Below are 25,676 nucleotides of genomic sequence, written 5' to 3'. Positions count from 1 at the left end.
ACGTGAGCTAGAAAATTGTCGCACGTGAAAATGAATGCTGACGCACGGACGATATCTTGGCTTTCCTATGGGACCGAGGAAAACTAGAATGAAAAAGACGTGTCCGAGTCAACTCAAACTGACCTTACAAATATACCATCGCCGTATTATTGATATATTTGGTGCGTATTCGGCTTGAAAATTCTGTCGCCTCGATATCTTGCAATCAGAGTTATCTAATTCGATTAATTAAAATATTCATTTCAGTTTGTTTTTGCAAAAGATCGATCCTACGCAAACAAACAATAGATTACAACTTGATACCTCGACAGAGCAGAAGCTGCCGTTGCGGTTGTTATGTCTACTTATGGCGAGGGTCAATGCGATTTCCTCGCCGTGCGATGAGCTCGCGAGAAGCCACCGCTCATCAATCATCACTCGCTCTCTCTCTCTCTCTCTCTCTCTCTCTCTCTCTCTCTCTCTCTCTCTCTCTCTCTCTCTCTCTCTCTCTCTCTCTCCGCCATCCCATCTCCGTTTACATCCAGTCCTGTAGTTGATCGTGACTATTAGTCAAACCGATATTTGCGAGCTTTGCTTGCAAGTTGGACATTCATCAGCACAGCTACTTGCTACTGGCTGTACTATTTGGGTAAAATGATTGCCTTTAATAGGCGATCCGTGTGGATTACTCGGGTATTACTCTTGTAGTCCCGGCAAGAAAATGTTGTGGGAATCGAAGAATCAGGTCGTTCGAACGGTCAATTGTCGTTCCGTGATCGAGGCTTGAAAAGCGCAACGTCGCCATTGAAATTGCTGGCGACCGAAGTGGAGCTGGAATTTGCCGCTGCGCAAATGCAAGAACAATCGATAGGCATTGTCCGCCACGGGAAAAACGGGAGAGTGGGAGCCGAAAAGTGACGGGAGGACGAGGCGGCATTGAGAGCGATACGACATCGGAGAAAGCGAAACGGAAAGTTGCGACGAAGCCGCTGGATAATGCACGCCAGCAGAAAAGTTCGGCGGGGGCGATTCGAAAGCTCGCCTTTGTAATCGAGCCGGGGTAGCAAGCCAAAGTTCGGCCGGCAGACTAGCTGGCGCGTCGTCATTAACATCGGGGCTCGGTCTGGCGAGCACGCGCGCCCGTCAAGTGGCTCGCCATCCCGAGACACGCGAGACACGCGTGGGGCTTTACGATCGCACGGCTGCATAATGCGAGAGAGCGCCGCCTTATAACGCCTAGCGCGCCGGCAAATTTACGCGAGCGCAGAGGCGAGCGCCAGCAGCCGGCGAGTAACGAGAGCGAGATTAAGCCAGTGCGTGCGCAGCCGGCTTATCGGCCAAGTTTTTTACGCGCGGCCCGTTCGCCTAGCCGCTCCCGCGCTCCCCCGTCGCGGCTTATCCCCCGTGACGGATTGCCCGGCCTACTCGCTCTGCTCGCTCGGCACCTTGCGATCGTCCGAGCGACAGCTCGAGCCAAGTGCAATCGATGAAGACCAGTCGCAAGCTTGGCCTGCTTTCTCATTAGAGGGGCATTCCGCCGAGCGGCGGCCGATCAAGCGCGCGAGCGGCGCGTCGCGCCGGCTCTTTGGCTAGCAAGACTCGTCCGGAATTCGAGTCATTGCGGCCCTCGAGCAGCCGAGCCCTCCTTCCAATTTTCGCAAATGTCCGCCGCTCGCTCATTATTCTAGTCGGTTTTCCCCTTCCTCCTGCCGCCCGCGGCTGCTTTTTTCTGACCCCGGCCCATTCCGATAGCATCGACTTCCATATCCGCGCGCGCGCTTAATCGTTCGCGCATCTTGGAATGCAGGTGTGAGAGGCGAGACAAGTATGCCAGGCTAATTGCTTCTGGGAGCGAGGGGGCACTTTGGAATTTTCGCGGATTCTGACTTCTCGGAGGCTTCGCTCTCGGTTTTTTGCTCCGCGCTGTGCCTCCTCGTTGGCTCAGTTGTCATCGGAAGATCAACGCGTACGCGACTGCTCGAGCGGAGGGGTTGGCCTCCGGTGCAATTAGCATCGGATCGGGCGAGGTCGCGCGGCTAACGGCACGACTCTTGTTCTCCTGCCCACGGCTTGGATGGTCGTCGCGGAGAAGCCTCGCGTGGCCACTGCGCGTCCAGCGAGGCCGCTCGAGTGGCAGGCTGCTTAAACGATCCCAACTCGCTCGACTCGCTCGACTCGACTCGACCCGGCGTCTCGAGCCCTCATAATCGAGCACTCGGCGAGCAGTGCTTGAACCACGCCAACGACAACAGGTGGTTGACAAGTAAGTCCTCTCCGTTTGCTATCTCGGCCGCGCTATATGCGCCAGCCCGACTCCGCCGGCCGCGAGCCACGCGACTTGGCAATTCGACGCTTTCTCCCGGCCGCTGCTCACTGCTCGCTGCTCGATTTTCATTTTCGCGTTAGTCAGCAGTGCAGCTCTTCGCGGCCGCCTGCTCTCTCGCGACTGCGCCCTGAGCCAGAGCCGTTCCCACGGCTCGGCTTGTCGCGACGCTCACAGCCAGTTTCGCGCAATGGACTCTCTCTCTCTCTCTCTCTCTCTCTTTCCCTCTCCCGCGAGAACCCACCGGCTTCTGCCGTCGCGCCTCTCGCGGCTCTCGCGCCCCGAGTCAGTTGTTCTTCGAACTTGCCTCGTTGCACCCTCGCCGATCTCGCCCTTGCTCCCGCACTCAACGGTGCAAAAAGTAATCAAGTTGCCGAGCAAACTACTAGGCGAGTCGACAACAAAAGAAATACCATCTTTCTCCGTTCCACGACTCCCGAAGCAAAGCTAAAAGTTGGTTCGCTGCTAACGGCGCACGGATTATGCGCTCTAAAGCGATTTTCAATCAGCAATCCGCAGTCTCGTAAGGTCGCCGTTCAAAGGACAGCAAACTTTCTTCGATGCGCTGTAACGTACCGAGGTGAAAATCCACCGGAGCAAATGCGTTTCCGCGGCAGGCTCGGCCTGGCTACGAAAAAACCACGAGTCGCGCGCGGCTACGCGAAAATTGGCCGGCTGCGCTCGAGAACCGCCGGAGCGACAAGTGCTTTCGGATAAGCAGGCAGGCCCGAGGAGTCATTGAGTATTGGTTGCTTGTAGGACGGTGCTGAAAGCGAGACTGAGCTCGGGTCTGGCCGGGTGGAGCGGCGAGGCCGGCGGCGACGCAGCGACAGCGGCAACAGCAGTGGGCGAGGCCGCGCGCAAGATGAGGCTCATGCAGAGGCTGGCCATCAGCGGGCTGCTGTCGGTGATGCTGGTGGTGCTGCTGACGGGTAGCCTGGTGGCGCGGCGCGATCTCGCGAGCGTGGTCGACCGGGGCGTCGCGCCGGAGGAGCGCAACGAGCAGCTCAACCCCGCCTGGGTGCAGGACAACATCGTGTCCGAGCAGCAGGACTACCAGCAGCCGCCGACGCAGCAGCGCCGCGTCCCGGTGGTCAACGTGCGCCACCGGCCGCCGCCCCAGCCGAGCGACGAGCCGCGGCAGCCGCAGCAGCCGGCGCAGCAGCCGGCGCAGCAGCCGGCGCCGCCCGGCGTCGCGGCGCCGCCTCCCGTGCTGGGCCCTTACGTGATCGGACCGCCGAGCCCGGCCCTGGACGACCTCACGCACCAGCGTCGAGAGAAAGTCAAAGAGGTATCGTTGACGATTTAGCTGGCGCCATTCGATTATCGCTTGTTCCGAGTAGCCCCCATTAGTCATTAGCGCGGGCTCGCCCCGCACGACTGGCCGATTGCCGGTAAGTAGACGACGCAGACACCTTTCTTTATTTGGTCCTCGAAGCCACGACAGAAGTGCGCGGACAGCGTCGTTACTCTTGGCGGACAAAAGGTGAGTCATTGCGGGCCAGATAAAACGTGCGTCAGTTTTGTCGCGCGTCCACTTTCCGCTGCGGTGATGTATAGCCCGCGTGTACTGGATCTATCCGCGGCAACTAGCTGGATAGATGCGCGTGTGGGTCGGATGCGTGCGAGAGTGTGACGGTGGCGCGCCAAGCGGAAATTAAAAGGTTCCAGAGTAAGAGCAAATCAATGAATCCTTTGTCTCCGCTCCCTTTGGCGCGCGGGCCCCCCGGCCGACAGTCAACGTCAATCGCCGGCGCCAAATAACAGGCGCAGCGTGCGCGCGACCGCCCAGGCAAATCCTGGTGGCTCTCCTGGACTGAGCGTTGGCCGAGGGCGCGAGATAAAGTACTGCAAGCGGGAGGGCAGAGCCGAGGAAGGAAGGAAGCAGGCCAGGCACATAAGGAAAGAAAGAAGGGCTTATCTTAACGGCGCCGGTCATTTACACGCAACCCTGAACTTCCTGATGTAACAATCGCTAGGTGCAGTTGGACAGAGCGCCGGCGTATCTGGCCCAGTCGGCAATCGCTCTTGGCCGGCCGCAGTACATAGCTCAGCCCTCTCCCGCCTCCACTTACCGCAGAGACGTACGGCCAGGCCAACAAACTCGCGCTCCACTCGGTCGTTCTCTCTCGCGGGCCGCTGTTTATGGGCGGACGTGGCGATCAAGAGCGAGCTACGTTGCTGCAGAGACGCCGTGGCAAACAAATGGCATTAGTATCGCGCAAATTTCACTCTCCTACGTATCGTGCCTACGACGTAGGAGCAAGCAAACAACGGCCGCAGATATATCTGTCGCTCGTAAGTGCCCACTGCACCGGTGTAGGCCCGCATGACGAATGGCGGGGCCCGCTGGAGCCGCCGCCGCCGCCGCAGCCGCCGCCGCCGTCGCTGGGCCACTTAGATTCGGCTTAAGATAGGCGCGATGCATATTTATGGGCGGCCCGATAACGATAGCCGCGCCTCGTAGCTCCAATGCGTAAGCGAGCCCGGAAGTGAGTCGAGTCGGCCAAGAGAAGGCCGATTTTACTCTCTATCTTTTCTTCGCGGCCGCAACAATGAGCGAAGAAAAAAAGCGAGCGCTGATCCGCCAGTTCCGTTCCCATGGGTCGTCAGCCACTCGGATGACAACTGGCCTGAAAACTTTAGCTAACTGTAATTTTCGACCGAGGTGAGAAAAAGAAGCCAAGGCAAAAAGGAAAGTGCTGAAAAGGCTAGAGAGTCTCGAGCGAGGGGGGAGCGGCCGGAGGTGAACATAATTTTCCGCTTAGCGGACAAGAAAAATTGGCAGTGAAATGGCGTCGGTCCTTTGCTCGCTCGCGCCTCCCAACTTGCCTATTAGCGGCGCCGCCGGCACGGATAATGAGATAAGCTCGTCCCCTCCCGCTGGCCCTGCTTCTTTCCTTCCTGTACTCTTTTCAGCGACGCGGAGCTCGGCAATCTGGCAAGAATGTGCAGGCCCCGATAAGTGCTGCAGGGGCCGCCGCGGGTTCGCCCGCCTCGGCAGCCGTTTTTCGCCGGAGCACGCAGCCTATGTGGCTGCGTGTTGCCCGCTGTCGGATCGATCGCGGACGAAGGCATGAGTCGCGCGGCGCGTCCCGGGGAGGAGATGCTCCGCCGGGAATTAATTAGCGAGGTTAATTGCCGAGCGCACTGAGTCGCAGCTAAGCCGCTCTCTCTCTCTCTCTCTCTCTCTCTCTCTCTCTCTCTCTCTCTCTCTCTCTCTCTCTCTCTCGGCTCGTCGTCTTAGGCGTGCGCGCACCTGCAGTCTGAGCCGAAGCTGCGATTGGCTTTGCTCTCTCTCTCTCTCTCTCTCTCTGTGCACGATTATCGCCCTTTGGGCGCTAACCAGCTTAATGAATAAATCGACATTGCGCGCGATTAGCCGCGACAATGGCGCAGCTGATACGACCAAAAATCCGGCGCTCGCTGCGCGGCCAAGAGCTCGAGCCTCGGCTCGATGTTAAACAGATTAGCCTCGCCAGCACGTGCTATTTGCACGGCGTGCGCCAGGCAGCGAGGCAACACTTAGCCGTAATTACCTCGGACGAATAGCCACGCACCCGCTCATACTTATCCCCCCGCGCTGGATCTCGTCCGCTCGCATTTCTTATTCCCCCTTTAACTCCTCTTCGTCGTCTCCTTTTTGCCAACTTTTCCACTTTTTCACTTGGACTTGCCCAACTTAGTCCGTCTATATCTGTAAGCAACAGACCAACTATGAAAGCTGCCAGAAGAATGTGCTACTTGCCGAAGCTTGGAACCGTTTAACGAGCAATCAAGAAGCGAACCACTTACGATTAATCAGCGTCAAACTCGCTTTTTAACCGGCTCTCCGTCCAAATCCTCGATCGACCATTCGCCATTTATTCGACTCTTCGTTTTACCTCAGCTCTTGCTATTCAATCATTTATTTCCGCCTATTTTTTTCTTGTCTTCCTCTATTTGCTCTATTAAAACTTGGCTCCCGTTCAATTTAACTGATCAATCGGGGACCACTTTTACATTAATTTCCCTTCATCGCTTCACTTTGTTATTCATTTCTCGAGTCGCGCTCTTCGCACTTAATCGCGTTAATGATATACGTTTCCATTTGAACTTTGACTTACCAACTAATCCTCTGACAACGTACTCGCTTGTCCTTGCTATCCTCCAAATCACTGTGTATCTTAGCTTCGAGACATTACAATTTCTCATTCAAAGTCACCATTACGAATCTCCTATTTTGAACAGTATTTTAAGATCCATCTTGCCGTAACCCTTTTGATTTTTCAATTCATATCAGTTAGCTTCGTCCACTACGAGACGAAATGAAAGCAATATTACCGCGTATAATGTTTTGTTTGTTGCGTTTTATATGAGATTTTTCTGCGTGCTTTACGCTAATGAGAATTCGAAACGAAGCTGTAGCCTGCTAATAAGCATGCACTCAAAGCCAGAACGCAAATAAATATCTCTCGATGGTTTTTCACTTTAGTTTCAAACTTGACTCGCGCACATGTGGATTAAAAATAAATCAGCCAAAAATTGTCAATCACAGAGGTCTAGAGGCAGTTTCGTAAAAGTAGGAAAGCTCGTTGGCCGGTGACATCGCAGCATTAATCTTTGCACTGAGGGCAAATGAAAAACGCTTTGCCGCGATCGCTATATAACAAATTTCTTGAACTAAGAATGTTTTTTGACACAAGTGCAAGCAATTTTCAACGGCCGATGTTAGTCTGGAAAAAGTCTTTGAAACATAAGTTAACCAGTCTACTTATTGTAACAACTATTCACATCGAACCATTATCATGGTACGGTAATCTTCACAAGTTTCTTCGACCACCTGAATAAATCATGATTTCGCTGCTTAAACTACAGTAATAAGTCCGACATTCGTCAAAGATGAATAAAGTAATTAAAACAGCTCCATTGCGTATGTACATATTTAATCAACGCACGACAATTGTTAGATTATCTTTATCACCTCTCTAGTTTGATCAATGTAAAATGTCAGCCGATGATGGATAAAATTAAATAATGAATGATTAAAACTACTGACGTTCCAACAAGTCACGTGGATTAATAAACAAATATTTATTATTACTTTCACAAAAATTTCTCAATAAACATGTATCGTATGGTGAAAAGTTGTAATAAAATAATAGGATTTTAATAGCAGAAAATATATTTACTCTGTCTAGAAAATGATAAAATTCCTTTTGCTTTATCACTAACGTAAGAGTAAGTACAATACTCGCTAGTGTCCGTGCGATAAATCAAATGAAATAGTCTAATGAATCGGGAATCGAATCGCATAAACGTAACATAAGACAGAGAAGGCAGGCAGGACGCAGGCAAGCTAGAGGCCATATCTCGACGGACTCGCAGTTGACGACACGTCGGCCGCCCTTGTTCGTCATAAATGCAATGTTTCGTAGCGCAAAAGCAGTTGGCTCAAGGGCGCTGTCGCTGTTTCCAGCTTGGACCTCGGCAGCTCGGCTTGACTTTGATCGGAAAATGGGCCGCGTGAACGTTCCGACGCGTAGGGCGCTCGGATTAGCGGCACGAAATAGGCCGGCGAGCGAGCGGAAAAGAAGGGAAGAGGCAGCGAGCGCTGCGGGGCTGGCGGGTGCCGAGAAAAGGTGTACCGAGCCCGAGAATGCTCATGGAAGGTAATCCGGAGGGTGCGGCGCTAGCAAGCGGGCGTCCTCCCGCGCGGATCGATTTAATTTCCTGCAGACTGCGCGAGCCAGCCGTGGCGGGAAAGAGCGGAGAGCGAGCGCAGCCAAGGCTGGCAGACGGCACTGGCCAGGGCATACGGGGCCGCAACTCGAGCACGCGAAGACCGCTTAGTGGCCAAAAGTCGAGTGCCGACTGTCGCTCGCACTGCGCGTCGCGCCGAGGTGTTGGACGAAATGGCGCGCGGCGCTGCCGCGAAGCTGCCGCGAAGCTGCTGCGAAGCTGCATGATAAACGAGATCGATCGTTCGCTGTTGCAGATGATGAAGCATGCCTGGGACAACTACGTGCGCTACGCCTGGGGCAAGAACGAGCTGCGGCCCATCTCCAAGAGGGGACACAGCGCCAGTATCTTTGGCTCCTCGACAATGGGTGCCACCATAGTCGACGGCCTCGACACTCTATACATTATGGGGCTTCACGAGGAGTTCAAGCAGGGCCGGGACTGGATCGCCCAGAATCTCGACTTCGACATCGTGAGTACAAGCTCCCATCTATTATTTTGGCTGTCAGTCGGGTGTCGCGCTTTTCGCACGACACAGCAATGGCCGTTTATTCGGTTCGACTGCTTTGCCCGTTATCGATTAATCAAGCCAACCGACAAAGTCTGAGCCGCGCTAGATGCCAAATTGCTTGTTTTTCCGAGCAAGTTCTTGATGAGCCCAACCCAACCCTTCCAAAGACTCTCGCCAATTAGCCTCGTCTAGCTCAGCCGGCGCTTTTTCCTCGACTGGCGACTGGCGTTCGAGCAAATTGTACATTATGCTGAGTGGCTCGATCGCAGAGTGTCGGATAAGCTGAAAGTTTGAGGCTTTGAAAGCTCAACTCGGGGAGGAAGGTGTGGTGGGAGGTGTGAAGGGAACGCCGAGGCAGCGAATAGGTGGGTGCGCGAGTGGCGCTACGACCTAGTAAGTCGTAGAAGGGCTAAGATTCGGAAAAGCTTTCGCCTAGGAAGAGCCGAGCTCAGGCAGGTGACTAATGCACGAGCCCGAGAAAGTGCGTGTAGCGAGTAAAAACAAAGGACTCGTCGACGGCAGCAGCGGCAGGTAGCGGGCGACAGGCGGCAGGCGGCAGGCGGCAGGCGGCTGGCGGCAGGCAGCAGGCAGCTTGCGAACTCTCGCGAGGATCCGGGATAATCCCCGGGGATGCCGAGGGACGAGGCAACGCCAACGAAGGCAGCTGGCTAGAAGCCTCCCCGGACTTGTTTGACAAACAAGTCTTTCCTCCCAAAATAAAAAGAAGGAAAAGAACGCCGGAACTTGGGCTGCTGCTTCTCTCCGGCTCTCCTGCCTCGCTTGCGGGCCAATTCGCTGACTTGGACACGCGTACGAGCCAAGGGAGCGACCTCACGTTTTCCCTGTCGCGGCCTCGTACTTGGGCGCGCGCTCCACGATCGACGCGCTTAGCTGGCCGGAAATAAAAAGGAGCGCGTCTGACGGGAAAGTTTGCTGTAGCCTAGTGGGCGGCTCACACAGGCACGCGGCCAAGCTTGGCGATCTAGCCATCGCACGCGCAAGTGCACTTGTTGATATTGTTTCTTTTGCCGGCCGGCAACTTTGTCCATTAATCATCTGCTCTCCTTTTTCATTGTCCCTGGGGCCACTTGCGTCTTCCACGGCAAATAAATCCACTGGCTTGTATCGAGTGCGCCCGTGGTCGCGCTCTCGTTCCAGCCTAAAGCACTCCGCTCGGCTCGCGGTTTGCTCCGCGACAATCGATTCGCTGGCCGTCGGTGGGCACACGCAGCCGGCCCGCCAACTTTTCGGAGATTGGACTCGGACGGTCGACGCACCGGAGGCCACACAAGCGACACGCGGCGGCCCACGCGGAATCGGGCGCTCGTTTGGCAAGCGTCGGCCGATCGCCTTGAGCCGGCGCGCATCGAGCGCAGCCGGCAATGCGCGGGGGGGCGCGGCCGACCGAGCAGCGGCCTCGCGCACTTTCGCAGAGTAAGGCGGCCAGCGGCAACTCGCTTGTCCTTGTGCCCGCGCTCTCGGCGATCTCGCCGCTCTTGCTTACGCGCAAACTTGCACGCGGCACTAGAGCGGATTTCTAAGTGGATAACTTGGCGAATTAGTCTGCGCCGAGCGGGCGGCGACAATCCAGGTCGTCCGGCCTTGGCCCGACTGGCTTGTCTGCGCTGTCGCGCCGCCGCCGGCGCTTGCTCCTTCGCTCTCCCGATTGTTCGCTCTCGCCGTGCAAAACTCGGGCGCGCATTTCATAATGCATTATCAGATTTAACGAGAACGCATCGACACGGGAATGGACCGCTGGACGGGAGGAAGCGCGCGGCCGAGGGCCACGTAAAACTTGGTCTATAAATTGTTCGAGAGCACGATCGCCCTAGTAAACTTTCCGCGGCGAATGGTCAATTTAAATATAAATTCGGCCGGCGGCTTGCTGCGCGTGCATATTAGAGCCAAGCGATCGGCTAATAAATCAGAGGCGGCGCGAGGCCGAAGTGCCGGGGCTTCGCGCGTCCAGCGCGAGGCAAGCTGCGACGTAGCTGCCGAGTATCGCGGCCGAGACGCTATTCGGCTGTCCGCTGAAAAATGGGGCGCGAACAAAGCGCAGCTAACGATAAAAGGAGCAGCCGACGAGGCCGCGCGTACGTGCCGTGGCGTGGCGCCGGCAGGTAATCAGTTATACCGGGCGCCGCGCTGGGGCGCGAAGGCGCACGCATCAGCCGCAGCTCGGTCTCGGGCTCCGCTAACGAGTTGCGCGCCTACAGCCGCGGAAAAGCTCCTTAATTGGAACGCGCGCACGGCCTACAGCCGAGCCGGGCCTCGCGCTGGCAGCGGTGGTCGGCCTGCTGCCCCGACCGGTTCTTCGGCGGCGAGAATTTCGCGGGCGCGCTCGTCTTTGTGTTCGGTCGTGCGGCAGGCGCGCGAGCGTGCCACTGCGCGACGAGCTCGCTGCGGCTATGAATACGTGCTCGCACTGCGCGCCTCTCGATCACTCGCGGCCTCGTTCAATTCGGAAAATTTCGACGCGTTCCAGAGCCGGTCGCGTCGAGTGGCTACAACGAGTGCAGTGGAAGCGGCCGATTGAATTAGCCGCGCGCACCAAGAGTCGCGAGCTGGCTCGACTGGCTGTGCGAGTAATTAGGCGAGTACATTTGCCGCGGCCCGATCGCATGGAAGTATCGGACTCCGCGGAGTACGGAGAGTGGCGCTGAAAATGAGAATGAAATGGAAACGGGAAAAAGAGGAGAGGGCAGCCGCGCAAAGCAAAGTAATGAATGCCGCTGGCAGCAGTGGGCGCCGAAGAGCTCGCCGGGGCGAACGCGACGAACGCAGCGGACACAGCGAACGCAGCGAATGCAGCGGCGTTGATCGATAGCACAGCTAATCCCATTACTCGCTGGAGCGGCCGGCGCGCGGCTGCGGAGAGGAGCATCAAAGATCGAAACGCAATCGCGTTAGAGGTCCTCGTTCGGGGAAAGCCTATCGGCCGACTTCACTGGCTGATTCGCGAGTGGAACGCGCGCGCCGGTGCCGCTATTCGGGCTATCGGGTCGGCTGCAAGGCCAAGTGTCCGCACGTCGATGGCTTCGCGCGACGCAGCGCGCTTGCCATCGGCAGCGAGGTCGCATTGATTCGCGGATCGGCCCAGCAAATAAATAGCCGCTGCATTGATCGGACCTGCAATTAGAGCGATTCCGGCGATGACGCGCTTTGCTCCTCGTCCTGTTTTAGCTTGGCCTGGTTCATCCGCTGGCCAAAGGCGCCGATGGCCGGTCAGCTAGCGAGGCGCACGGCCGAGCGCCCTGTCTGAATAATTACTGCACTTCCGAGAAGTTGCGAGCGACGTCCGGCCATCGGTTGGTGCGCGACGACGGCGGCGGGCATTTTTCAGCTTTTGGCTGAATAACGCTGAACCGCGCAGGGAATACGCTTCCCAGGCGCGAATCTGGGTCGAGTATTCGTAGTGCTTCGCCGTGTCGAATATTGCTCGGCGGCGCGGCCGAGCCGTCGGGGGATACTGGGGATTCTGCGGATTCTGGGGATACGAGGGATACTGCCCCGGCACTGCCAGCGGGGCGCGGAGCCACGCACGCGTTATTTTCATCCTCGCCGGCGATCGATTCCAAGTCGAGCCGAGCCGAACCGAGCCACCGCCGCCGCCGCCGTCGCCGCCGCCGCCGCCCCCGTCAGTCTCGAGACTCACTCGAGGTTGGCGCGTCGCGCTATCGCTGCATCGGCTCTCGATCGCCACTCCGCGCGATCCGCGTCGAACGATTGCGCCAACGGGTCAACGAGCCTTCTAATTGCCTTGCGGGCTGCGCCGCGAGATGTCGTTGCGCGGGAGAAGGGGCGATCGGTCGACCCTCGGGCGCGACAGACGCTCGAGGCTGAGCTTATTGCCTATTTTTCGGGCTGCACGCCGAAATGAGAACGGAGTGCGAGGGCTGGAAGCGGCGAACAAGAGAAAGAGAAAGATAGCCTCGGCAAGTCGGAATGTCAGGTGAAAAGAAAACTCATAGCGCGCGTTTATCCGCGGCAACTGGCCGGTTATTGCGCCGTTAACTTTCTGCCGGCTCTCCTTCCTCGGCTTATTATATACAGCCAGACAAGCGTACTGCCCGTCTAATTCTCGCCGTCGCTCTCGCTCCTGTTCTTTCGCGATCATTTCGCTTTCCTTGTCCTCCCTCGCTCCGCCGAGTTGGCCGCCGACCAAATCTATGCGGCCCACTAGAGCCCTCATAGATGTAGGTTAGCCTGCTTGAATTACGATCGAGCGGCTCTTGGCGCTCGTGCCCTTATGGACGAGCGACTTGCGCCCGTGCTATATATCGCCGCTCGCCTGCTGCCGCTTCTTCGCCCTCTCCTTCGCCCACTCCTTCTCCCTCTCCTTCTCCCTCTCCTTCTCCCTCTCCTTCTCCCTCTCCTTCTCCTTCTTCTTAACTGCTCTAAATCCTCGGGAAAACGATTAAACTTCTCTCCCTTCTTATGCTGCGCCTCCGCTTCTTTCTCTTCGGATTTTCCAGATCTGCTCTTGAGCCCGCGGCAAGCTCCGATACCTTTTCAAATAAAGAGCTTGAATTAGAGAAAGTCATTTCGATGAAGCTATATTGCGGCTGCTCCGCGCCAACCAACTCGAGGACAACGATGAATTGTCGGACTTTTGTTGCGACCATCGCGACCCGCTTCCGGAATTTAATCTGATTATTTAGCAAAAGTGCAATATTGCGCAACGCTGCCTCGGCCTGAGGGAGCTTCTTATGAGATTTCGCGAGGACATGCAAAAGAAAAAAGGCTCGGGACAATACTTGCCTGGAACGCTCGCATCGGTTCAAAGTCATGGCAATCAGATCGCAGACGGCTCCGGGGCTCCTTTATTGCTAGCTTTGCCATTCCGAGGAGAGCGCAGGCTGTACGCACGGGGGCATCCCAGCGCCGCCGGACAGGACGTCGCTCGGCAATCTGACGAGGACGAAAGTCGTCGAGCGAACATTGTTTGCTGAATAGAACGAGCTGAGCGAAGCCGCAGCTCGTACAGCCAGGCAAACGCCAACAGCCAGACAATGCGGCAGCGTTCGACCGGCCGGCTGATTTCGCAATAATTCCTGCCAATACGGTCGGCTTAAGCGCGCGTCCCGCTCCGATGTTTCACGCCGGTTAAAAGTGCACGGCGTTCGCCGCGGAAGAGCTCCGTCGAGTCGGCTCCGTCGACCGGATCACCTGGCGAAGCCGCTTTACGAAGGCAGGCGGCAAGCGGCAAAGCTGCGGCCGTGCGCTCCGCTGAGCGACGCGTCACGGGCGGCAGTTTCGCCGGGGCGCAAGATGCAGCAGGCGGAATGGCCGCGAGCTTTCGCTCGGGGCTCGGCCAGGCGGCTATTGATGAGACCGGAGGGCCCCCGACGCCGCTCTTTGTTTGCATAACTCTCGCGGCAGCTGCACTGCCGCCGCAGCCGGCTGTCCAAAGTTTGTCGGGCCTCGCGCTCTGCCCGGCATTTCTCACAATTAGCGGGGCCGCGAGGTGAGGCGAGGCGAGGCGAGGCGACGCGCGAAGCCCGCGAGCCGATCGATGGAAAAGCGAGCGATGTCGCATTAGAGGCGCGCTCGCGTAGGCCTCTCGCGGATATAACTCATAATCGATAGCCTCGTCGTAAACGTCAATTAGCCGGGCTGCAGGATATCGATATCGCAGTAAAAGCTCGCGGCGGCGCACCAGCGAGCTAATGCTTCCTAATTCGAGCGCACTGGCGCACTGCAAGCCGATTATGCCGCGGCCTCGTAGTCGTAGTCATAGTCGTAGTCGTAGTCGTAGTCGTAGTCGTAGTCGTAGTCGTAGTCGTAGTCGTAGTCGCCGGGCACCGGGCGCCAAAAGTCAACGACGCCGGCTGTGTGGCCGCCGTTGGTTCGTTGGATAGCTCGAAAAGGCGCTTCCACGGCTCGCGCGGAGTGCTGCTCTGCAATCTCTATTTACAATCAGTCGCGCTCGACCCAGCTCGTCCGGAAGCGTCGGCTGGCGACATTCAATCAGCGAGCTATCCAGCGTCGGGCTTATTGCGGCTCTGCTTAATTGCCGGCCATTGCTGGCGCTGCTCCGTGATTATTATTAATATCGCGGGCAATTAATGCCGTCGGCAGTCGGTCGAATTCGTTCTCGCGTTTTATTTGCGCGCGCCCGACTGCGCGTCGATCCGCGAACGCCTACGTTATACGCGTAAAGCTGCCTCGACTGACATTCAATATACAACCGAAGAAACGAAGCTGCCTTCGAATGACATCTTAGCTTTCTTTCCGACAGGGCCGGCTTCGTTTCACGCTGTGTTTTATAAGTCCGCAAAAACATATTTTCGTAGCGGTGTTTCGCGTGACTTTATTGCTCGGCAATCCTCGAGCAGGCCAGCCAACACTCACCCTCCCAGTCATATATTTTCGTCTCGTCTGCCGAACTACCGCCGCATTACACCAGGTCACTCGCACCGCTCGTACAATTAGCTGTTCGCTGTACGGATGCACCTGGCAATCGAGCAACGACCTTCAGCCCAGTAGCCCGCCACTTGTTGATACGCAATTATTAAGTACCTACGTAAAACAAACAAGTCAAGTGTTGGATCTAAAGGAGACGCGTTGCCTTGCCGCAGAGCGGAAAAACGTGCTCTGCTGGCGATCTAATTGCGAGCGAGGATTTGATAATGCCGAAGCTGGGAAATGCTTTGTAGCTTGATATAGCAAATAAATCTTGTTTTGGGGGCTTATACCCGCGTACAGAGCAGCTAAACGAGCGCAATAAAGAGCCGAGCAGCCTGAATTCGCCGGATAAAATGCAGGAAAATTAGCCGTGACGGCAATTTGGGCAGTAACGAATGAAGCATTGTCAAGTCGATTAGCGCCGAATAAACGGATGGGACTTGAGCTTGCAGTGCAACACGGCTAATGAGCAAGACAAACCGAGAGAGAGAGAGAGAGAGAGAGAGAGAGAGAGAGAGAGAGAGAGAGAGAGAGAGAGCAGCGGCTCGTCTGGGTTCGATTCAATAATGCGCGTACAGCTGGGCGTTCGGCGCGGTGCGTCAAGCGCTTGCGCGCAAGGAGTAATTAATTGCTCGATTGTTTCTTGTTTCCCGGCGCGCGCTTCTGTATATCGTTAGGCGCGCAGGATGCGAATCAAGCGGGCTTGTACAATTAGCTGACACTGCAGTCTCGCGTAATGCGATTGGCCACGGAAAAATCCCAGCGAACGAGCGCGCCCGACGCGATAGACTGGGAATGCGAGAGATAGTCATCGGGCGACAGCGCAGCGCCAGATCGCGAACAGCGACAAAGGCCATTATACAGAATTATCAGCGCGGCGGGGAGCCGAAGGCGCGCCTAATGAAAAGCAGCCCGATCCGAGGCGCTGGCCTAGCGGGCGCAACAGCCTGCATCGGATGCGACATAAAGCCTCGGCAATATTACGGGCAGGCCGCCCCCGTCTTCCCGTCGCCACCTGCGAGCTTTTCGGATATTGCCAGCCGCAGCCGCAAGCCGTGCGCGCACTCGAGCCCCAGCCAGGCCCTCTCGCACTAATTAGCCGCGCTGCACTCACCTCCGAGCCTTCGAGCGCCCAGTTGCGTGCCCCGCTAATCAATGTGTGCCTCTTGTTTGTTCGCAGAACTCGGAGATGTCGCTGTTCGAGATGAACATTCGCTTCATGGGCAGCCTGCTGGCCTGCTACGCTTTGACCGGCGACGTCATGTTCCGCGATAAGGCAGCTCAACTTGGCCAGCGCATGCTGCCGGCCTTCCAAACGGAGACCGGCATTCCGCACTCCCTCATCAACCTTCACACCGGGGTAAGTGCGCACTCGCGTCCTTTCCGCTCTCTCGCTCGGCCTTGCATCGCCAATTTACTTTCTCGCGGCTTCCTCTTGCCGACGTCTCTTGCCCCTATAGCCTATGCCCCTCAGCTTCTATATTTTCCGGGGACTAATCGTTTTTCAGTTCGCGCGAGAGCGCCACCAGGTCGGACGATTTATTCCCCGATAACCAGCGCAAATGCTCCGAATACCTTTCGGTCGAAATTCCGAAAATTTCTCACCACCTTACTTGATGAAATTCCCATCTTCTATCTTCCCACACCTATCGACTGTGCTCCTACCTTTTCGTCTTTCATAATCATTCTCGCCCCCACAATACATCTCTACGGGTTTTCACTTTTTATTCCATTTCCTTACCATTGCTAATACCTTTCGAAACGATCACGGCCCATTCAGAGCACATACCTGCATTCGTTCGCACGAGACCGACTGATTTTCTCAATTTCATACCTCGTGTCCACGGCTTTCCCTTCTCGCCGCGTCCTTCAATTTTTTCCAATATTGCGCTTTCAAGATCGGCAAACTACTTTTGATTTTTCCTTTCTGCCAGAAATTATTTATTCTTTATTCGCTTTCATAAGATCCTATCAAGTTCGGATGAGTTGCTCGTTTTTCGCTAGACAACTACTTAAGATTACTCTAAATACCCAACTAAAGTACTTGAGAAGGAAATTCGCTAAAACGAGTTGCTATTTCACAATAACATTATCCAATGATTGCTTTATTATCAATATATACAGACCGAAGTCTGCGCTGAACAAAAATAATTTCATCTGTATTATTGGACATTCTTTGGAAAAATTTGTTATTTATAATTGAAACCATCTTCAAATGCACTACGTGTTTTCATCACATATCGGAAAGTTTCCTTTTCAGTATTTTAACGAACATTCATTATTTACGTAAGACAAGTTTTCATTGATTAAATTGAAAAATGTTCCAATAGCTCGAACATATTATTGAACATACTATTGTCACATTGAGAAAAATCGTCTCGTAACAGGACGAATTTTTCTGATGCAGAGGACATTACTCGTGGTACAGAAGTATTCCTTTTGTAAAGGAGTTTACTCAAATGTATCTTCTTCGTACAATGGGCTGCTTTTTCTGTGTGCACTGAAAAGGAGTTTTCCTGTAACAAGGATTCCTCTTGACGCAAGAAAATCTTTGTAAAATAGCCTCGAACGAGATTCCCTTTGTAATAAAGGGAATCCTCTTGCTAGAACATTAGTCCTTTTATTACAAGAGAATTAGCTGAAAATTAGAGTCGTTTTGTCGTAAAAGTACTATTTTTATTAGTGTATATATCTTTCATCGTTTCCGTTATAAATTATATTATTCTAAAATTACGAATAAATTTATTATTATTCGAATTCACCGTCAGATAATTAATACGTACCTCAAGCTATAATTGTCTGAAGAAGTTTATCGGTAATAATGTCACAGTGCAATGTAAGAGTATAGTACATTACCTATATTTGTGCTGAACTATATTTCCTAACACATTGTGCAAAATGCAGCAGCGATCGAGTGTTGGAGTGGGGTTACAGGAGAAATTATATAAATTCAAAATCAATAATATACAAATTGACAATTATGATGATTGACCGACAAAAATAATACCCATTTACCTGAAGATCAAATTGTATTAAATTATTTAAGAACTTTTAATAGTTGATAATGAAATTAATTATATCGTAACCATAGCAATTAAAATTTTGATATTTTTCATTTATAATTTATTTAATTTTTGTCGGGGGACTACGCTGTCCGAATCTCTTGCCCCATCCCAGCTCTACGCTTAGGTGTGCTATGTCGAGTTTCGGTTGAAAGTAAACGAAACTGGTCTATACGCTTAAATTGAATATGGCACTTTATGACTCGAACACGCTGTTGGTAAACTATAGAACAGTAAGGAAAACAGTTGTGCTTTGCGCACTTTGTTAGGAAGTAGTACATTGGCCACTAGTGTGGGAAAGTAGATTTTTTTTTTTGCGCGGCGGTAAAGAAAAGGTAATAAAATAATTGTCTGAACGATAGGCAAGCAAGAATTACGGCTGGGCGAGCAGCGGCTGCAGTATCCTGTCTGAGATCGGAACGATGCATTTGGAGTTTGCTTACTTGAGTGACATCACGGGGAATTCCATCTTCAGAAGCAAAGTGGAGCACGTCAGGAGAACGCTGAAGAATCTTGAAAAGCCAAAGGGACTGTATCCGAATTACATTCATCCAAAAACTGGAAAATGGGGTCGACGTAAGTTCATATGAGAATTCAGCCAGACTTGTCGCGATAGCGATAACAATAAGCCGCTCATGATTGATCCGAGCGTTTTTTCTTCCTCGTATAACCGAATAAAAGATTAGAGTGGGTAAAAATGGTAAGCAGTCGGAGGTTACTTTTTGGAGCGAGCCACACACACGCGCGCGAGCGTTTTTTCAATCCTTCATTTGTGCTATTTTATCTGGCGTTCCTTCTGGCAAAACTCCTCTGGGTGGCCTCTGTAATCCTCTTAAATCCCAAGAAAAAAAAGAGACAAAAGCGACGCGCATTTAAGAGCCGAAGAAGTAACAGATGACGTCGGATTATAGTAATAAGACTCACTCTGTCTTGATCTCTTTCACCTTCAGCCTCAGTTTGGGCCTGCAGATCTGCTTTATTTTTGTGCGTGGCTTTATCCCGTGGAAAAGGTCTCTTTGGTTTTTCTTTTTCCCTTGAACATCGATCATTCAATTATTTCCATTAAAGCCATTTATTTGCCAGCACATTAGTACGTGATATTTAGAGGAGAACTTGACCGAGTTGCGATGCGAGAAGGAACAGCCAATCGTTAACTGGTATCTGATAAACCTCAATATCAAAGTCTTGTGTCGATATGAAGTTTCGTAGCAATGGTAGACCGGCCAAAAAGTCTAATTAAAACTTCAAAGTCAACCTGGGCTCGTTGAAATTCGCTGAGAAATGAATGGGTGGGAGTATGTGCGCGACGTGTAGAAAGAAAGACGGCGAGTCGAGAAAAAGAAGCAGAACCATGGACATAGTTCTTTGCGCCTCTCTCGCGTGGATTTTCACCTTTTCACGAATTTACGACTCTAATGCCAGGCCGCGAGAGCTAGCTCAGTCTCATTCATTATGCCGTAAGATCAACTCTTCTGCCGTGAAATTCTTTCTTTTACATCTTATCTGACTCGCCTTATATTATGCGCTTTTTTTTAACTATCTCTCTAGGTGCTCCTACCCTCGAAAATGCTGCTTTAAATTTCATTCGCGTCGCTCCTTATTAGCTCAGCTATTACCTTTGCTCCACGTGCATTTTGAAGCTTGCGCATTGTCAAAGCTCGGTCATTCGAGCGAAAAGTGCAGTGACATCGTATGCCGCTGCTTTCCCATGTAAAAAAAAACAGATAAATGAAAGGAAAAAATCGACAGTCACTGTGGCTTTCAGCCATTAGCCTTTAATTCTCATTCGTGGCCGATCAAAGCGATCCACGAATTCAGGCTGAATATGTAGAGAAAGAGGAGAGAGCGAGAGGGGGGGGGCGAACGGACGACAGTGCCCGAGGGAATTGAACGCGCGATTACGCTGCCAGTAGGTTCAGTTACATTTTTTGCCGTTCCTGCTTACAACTCGGCTTCCGAATATAATGGTATCCATTCGGAATGAAACGTCCATCATATTTTAGCCGTTCGCCGTACTTATTTGTTTGACTCATGCTAACACATGTAACGACCTGTAGACAAAACAATATTTGTTCATGCACGTTCGATTAAACGTTCAATGGGCACATTACATTCGCGTTGCGATAGGAGATGTTTTCGATTATTTACGTCAGTTCTGATTACTAAAGATTGGCTTGGAACGTTGCGTAAGCCAGTTGTGTAAAATTGGTAGAGGCATGGCGCGACCGTGAAGCATCCAAGTATAGGGCTTGTATAATTAGACGCCGCGTGTGCAACAAACTGTGATCCTCGTAAATTCGCAGAACACTGATGCGCGTTGGCTTAATAAGACGAGAGCGACAGAGAACGCTAGCAAAATAAGGTTATTCGAGTGAAAAGCCTGGTCGTTAGTTGCGCAGAGGATAGCGGCGCAGCCAACAACCGGCGACGGTAAAGGGTCGTTGATCAAGCTCATAGCGAACTCTGGCCTCGCGCTCGTTCGGCTGGACCGAGGATACCCGAGTAATAGTTGAAAAACCGGGACTTGTTGGCAGATCACATGTCTCTGGGCGGATTGGGCGACAGCTTCTACGAGTACCTGCTGAAGGCATGGATCCAGTCGGGCAAGGAGGACGGTGAGGCGCGCGAGATGTACGACGAGGCGATGGACGCGGTGGTCAAGCACATGATCGTCAGGTCTCCCGCGGGTCTGATCTACGCCTCAGACCTACAGTACGAGCGGCTCGAGCACAAGATGGGACACCTCGCCTGCTTCGCTGGTAAGTTGGGCGAAGCTCTCCGTAGCGCTTGTATCGAAGCGGTCGTCTGGCGTGTCGCGCGCGCGCGCACGCCCGACAAATTAACGAGGACGAGTTGGCGCAAGTTAAAAAGGCGCAGGCGCTGGCGACTAATGCCCTCGGCTCTGCGTACTTCTCAGGTGGCATGTTCGCGCTCGGGGCTAAAACCCAAGAGAACGAAGTGAGTAATCATCACATGGACATCGCCGCCGGGCTGACCAACACTTGCCACGAGTCGTACGACCGCAGTGCCACCAAGCTCGGCCCGGAGGCCTTCCACTTTATCGAGGGCAACGAGGCCAAGAGCTTGAAGAACGGCGAGAAATACTACATCCTACGACCAGAGGTAAGAGCTCGCTTCCACCGGTACGTTCGCGCGCTCGCCGAGCCTCACGTCGCATTGCGCGCCTGTCCACAGACATTCGAGTCGTACTTCATCTTGTGGAGGCTCACCAAAGATCCCAAGTACCGCGAATGGGGCTGGGAGGCCGTGCAGGCCCTGGAGACCTACTGCCGCGTGCCCGGCGGCTACACCGGTCTGCACAACGTTTACCAGCTGGATTCTCCCAAAGACGACGTCCAGCAGAGTTATTTCTTCGCCGAGACGCTCAAGGTACCTTTCGATACGCTTTCCACCTTGGTTTGCCCCCCCCCACCCTCACTAGCGCTCATCCGCCTCATGCTTTGGCCGCTTATTTTGCAGTATCTCTACCTGCTGTTCAGTGACGACGATCTCATCAATCTCGACGAATGGGTGTTCAACTCGGAAGCTCACGTGCTGCCCATCAGAGGCAAAAATCCTCTCTTCAGAGCGGCCTCCAGCTTGTAAAATTCAAGCCAATTCACTGGCGATTTGGACGCCACTCCTAAAGCACTCTATCAATAGGCAATTGTCGGGAATCAGTGCAGCTGCTTTGCATCTTTGCTCGGGCAGCAAGCGCAAGCCTCGCTACGGCTGTCGAGCATTTAGTATATATATATCCTAAGGCAGCGTTTATACGTACATGCTAAACACACACACACACACACACACACACAGACACACACGCGCGCACACACACACGCAAACTCACAAAGTGATATCTTTGCGAGAGGGAACGGGAGGATTGTTCAGGCGCAACCTTTACGGCAGGATGTTCATGAAAGTAACCAATTATGAGATTACGCATAGCAATTACGTGGACCGAAACTTATTATATATTGATAAGGGGGCTGTCAAGTGACGCTACACTGCTGCTTATACATAGCCGATTGATCATTCAACCACGCGCGCGCGACACGCGACGTTGTATTTAGACGCTGTACTCGCGAATATATATTTGTAAATAATAATACTGTAGTCGCTCTCGCATCGCAGCTACAGTAGCCACGTAAACGGCGTTTCTGCTCTTTCCCTGCGCTTCGTCCGATGAGCGAGCGGCAAACTACTCAGCGACGCTGCCTCGGAGCTTTGGCGCTTGTCGTCGCCTCATCTTTCCGGTGCGACTAAGAGGAACAACGAAGCCACGACACGCGTATGCATGAGTGACGCCGAGGGGCTTGTGCTTCGTTATATCCCGCGACCTCTTTTTCACTACACACCTCTTTTCTCATTTATCTCACTCGCTCTCAAGGGGCATGAGCATTGAAGCTCCGAGTCAACGACTTATCTTTTACATTTCAATCGTCTTATCTTATACTTGCTCATATATTTTGTTGATTTTTTAATCGAGCACTCTTCAGATCTTAACTTTAACGATTCACTTTTTTATAACTCCAAGTGCCAAAGTCTCCAAATCGTATTTTTAATCATTGTGCCTGCGCATCCCTCTTGAGAACAAGTATGATCGTCGTTCGTTTGTACGTATTAATTCTTTTCCTTTTCCTCTTTTTTAATTAACATTCCTACCAATCGTACTGCCACAGAAAATTTCCAGGTCACAATATACATCTTAAAGTAAGCCAACTAAAAGTAAAGATAATTCAAAAGACGGTGATGAAATCGCAAAGCTTTCACAGTTCTTCCGATTTTAAAGCGATTTGTACAGTTTCTCGACGTCAACGCGTTTAGATGTATTGTTATTTGTATAAATAAATTTACCTGGAGTATAGATACTTTTATGTAAAAATAAACTTATAAAAATACTGTTAAGGCGTCTTGAGTGTACGAATTACAAATTGGACGATTGATATGCATGGGACGAAAGTACTCGTGTGTCAAATTTCTGTAGTTACTGAAATTTACAAATTAAATTTAGCGATTGCGCTATAAAAATATGTAAATACGATGAATGTTATTTAAAGGAAGTTATATTATGTGCGAAATTATAAAAAAGCGTGAATTCAAGGATGATGGTGATTTTTTGTACAATGTTGCAACGAACAATGATCGACTGTCATCTTCAAGTTTACTTTATTGCTGAATAATAGATTTCATAATAATGATATTTATCAAAATTTATTCTCATGAGTAAATATTTTCTAAAAATTTGCTTCCAAGTACAGATTTATAATAATATCATTCATTCCGATTGAGAATATTTTTCGAACGTATATTAATCGACAGTATAACTAATTTCGAGCTATAACATTCACGACGATGAATAAATGAATATTTTCATTACTTCATTTGGTGACAATCCGGACAATTGAACTTGAACCAGTAATTGTTTGGTAATAACTATCAACTTTACTTATCAGTTTTATGATTTCGCCTTTAAATAGCAAAGTATAATATTAAAAAAAATTGCTACAATTTGACAACAACGGCCAGAAACTTATTTAACACTTATTTATTACATGTTATTTAGATGAATTTTGTATACATTATATTAAGTTATAGAAAGGTGTCATTAGTATTTTAAATATTGCTTTTATATTGGTTTCGGTAATTTGATTAGCAGAAAAAAATGTATCGTTGTGTAACTCTTAAACATAATTAGCATTTGACAATTTTTAAACCTATTCAAATGTAATATTACTTTCAAGATACTATTTTTTTCACTTTGATTGAAGAAGTTAAAGATCTTTAAATATTAAATGATATTTCTACGGCGTATCTGTAACAAGTGACTAGAGCATCTATATTATTTTTAGAACATCATAAATATTTATGTAATGCCACAATGATATTCGCATTCATTTAAAGAATTGAGTATTTCTATGAATTTAATGAAATACAGATGTCACTTATGAGAAATATTTTACATAAAAATGCTATTAAAATGACACTAAATTTCATAATGAAACATTTTTTTAAAGGAAAAGGTTGTTCACATTTTCTGAAAAAATTAGCTATTTATGGAATCATACAGTATGCGTATTCATTTACTGAAAATAATGGAAGAATAGTTATTGGTCTATCATACAGTTGTCGAGAAAAATAAATTGATAATAGTATAATTAAGCGCTTTGCTTAAAAATACATTTGCTACTTGCAGAAACACAGAATGCTTGTATGTACAAGGTTGTTTTTATTGTATGATGACAGATGAATTATGAATATAAAAGAAAATATATATCCCTAAACTAGGGTGACTTTGACTGCCTGAAATAAGTTTATAATTACATATACAATTGCATTCTACCGAAACATTATATACATATTAGAAAATCAAATGCTATTCCTGTAAAAAACACTTCAGATACAATGTTTTTTATAAGCAAAATAGTTTTCTTAACGATTTTTATTTCATAAAATAATGTGAAAAGTTTGTAAAATCATTGGGGTTTATGGTAAATTTAATTAAATCATATTGCTGTGAATATAAATCTATTTAATAATTTATTGTTAATTAGAAAATATTTGATTTAGAAACAATTTTAAAATAGGATACTGGGTACAATTACAGCTATATTGTTTTGATTTATGTGTGCTATGAAAGTCAGCTCAACAAACATAAATATTAAAAAAAAAAAACGTAATAAAAGCGGATTTGCAATCAATGTTGAAATAGGTTTGATGTATTTCAACAAAAATGTGCGAGTGCTCCGTAATGTAAAGTAATAAAAAAATAAAAAACGTTTTTACAAAAGAAAAAAACTGTATAGGGCGCACTTAATCATCATTCTAAACTCATTGTTGAGTCTTCTGTAGTCAAATTCGTGTGAATAAGTGACGGTTGCATTTATATAATGCTATCGTTGTTCTACGATTATTTGTATGAAGTGCACTCGCGTGTATTTAGGTAATAAGCTAGCTGGTGTAAAGATAATATATTCACAGAAGATGTGTCTTGTGTTTCATATACAATGCACGAAATGTGATTCACGCGAGATGCGCTGTAGCGATGAATTGTAAATAATGTACGCACGCTGTAGTGATAATTGGTTATACTTTAATAACTTTATGTGATTATTAATAGTTTATCATGAGCAAATTAAATGAACATTGATAATATAATACTCTACGTTGATTTTGTTTTCCCTATCCATTATTCACATAAAAAATTAAATTCAGATCGCAATTAATCCAAGGTACGTTGTTCTCTGTAATGTAATACAAATAATGAAAGTTTCAAGTTTGAATCTTTGAAGTAAAATTTTTTAACTTAAAAAACCTGTATTTTTAAGGATGGTTTAACTTGGCGCTTGAATGACCATTTACTGTCTAACTACCTCGGGATGGGCGATTCTCGAAAAAAATATTCAAATACTAAGAATGGAAGTATCGAATAAATTGAGCTTTTTTTGTATTATTTAGAAAAAGTTAAATCGAAGGATATATGTTGTATAAAAAAATGAAATATTTCTTCAAATTACGTAATAATCACTTTCAAAAATTGCTATATTGAAAATAGAGCATAAGATCTTGCGTAAGAAATTGCATAAGAAATACCATTAGAATTTACGTAAATTCTTATGCAAGACCTATCGATGGATTTTCGCCGTGACAACTTGACTATTTAATTACAAAA

At 50.2% G+C, this 25,676-nt stretch overlaps 1 protein-coding gene across 1 annotated transcript in view; it reads left to right on the top strand.

The window, feature by feature from the left end:
• LOC131674349 (mannosyl-oligosaccharide 1,2-alpha-mannosidase IA-like) overlaps positions 1–25,144 on the top strand; it is a 39,546-nt gene extending 14,402 nt beyond the window's left edge. Inside the window, exons 2-9 of the mRNA XM_058952967.1 lie at positions 3,062–3,593; positions 8,280–8,495; positions 16,123–16,302; positions 18,367–18,580; positions 20,539–20,763; positions 20,922–21,127; positions 21,200–21,394; positions 21,485–25,144. Of these exons, the coding sequence (XP_058808950.1) occupies positions 3,168–3,593; positions 8,280–8,495; positions 16,123–16,302; positions 18,367–18,580; positions 20,539–20,763; positions 20,922–21,127; positions 21,200–21,394; positions 21,485–21,610 (1,788 nt within the window). The 5' untranslated portion in view covers positions 3,062–3,167 and the 3' untranslated portion in view covers positions 21,611–25,144. The remainder of the gene's footprint in view (positions 1–3,061; positions 3,594–8,279; positions 8,496–16,122; positions 16,303–18,366; positions 18,581–20,538; positions 20,764–20,921; positions 21,128–21,199; positions 21,395–21,484) is intronic.
• Positions 25,145–25,676: the final 532 nt, after the last annotated feature.

The sequence above is a fragment of the Phymastichus coffea genome, unplaced genomic scaffold (assembly GCF_024137745.1).
Source record: "Phymastichus coffea isolate CEN01 unplaced genomic scaffold, Cenicafe_Pcof_1.1 PCOF00233, whole genome shotgun sequence".
Classification (NCBI taxonomy): domain Eukaryota; kingdom Metazoa; phylum Arthropoda; class Insecta; order Hymenoptera; family Eulophidae; genus Phymastichus; species Phymastichus coffea.
This window is presented reverse-complemented; position numbering and strand designations above follow the sequence as displayed.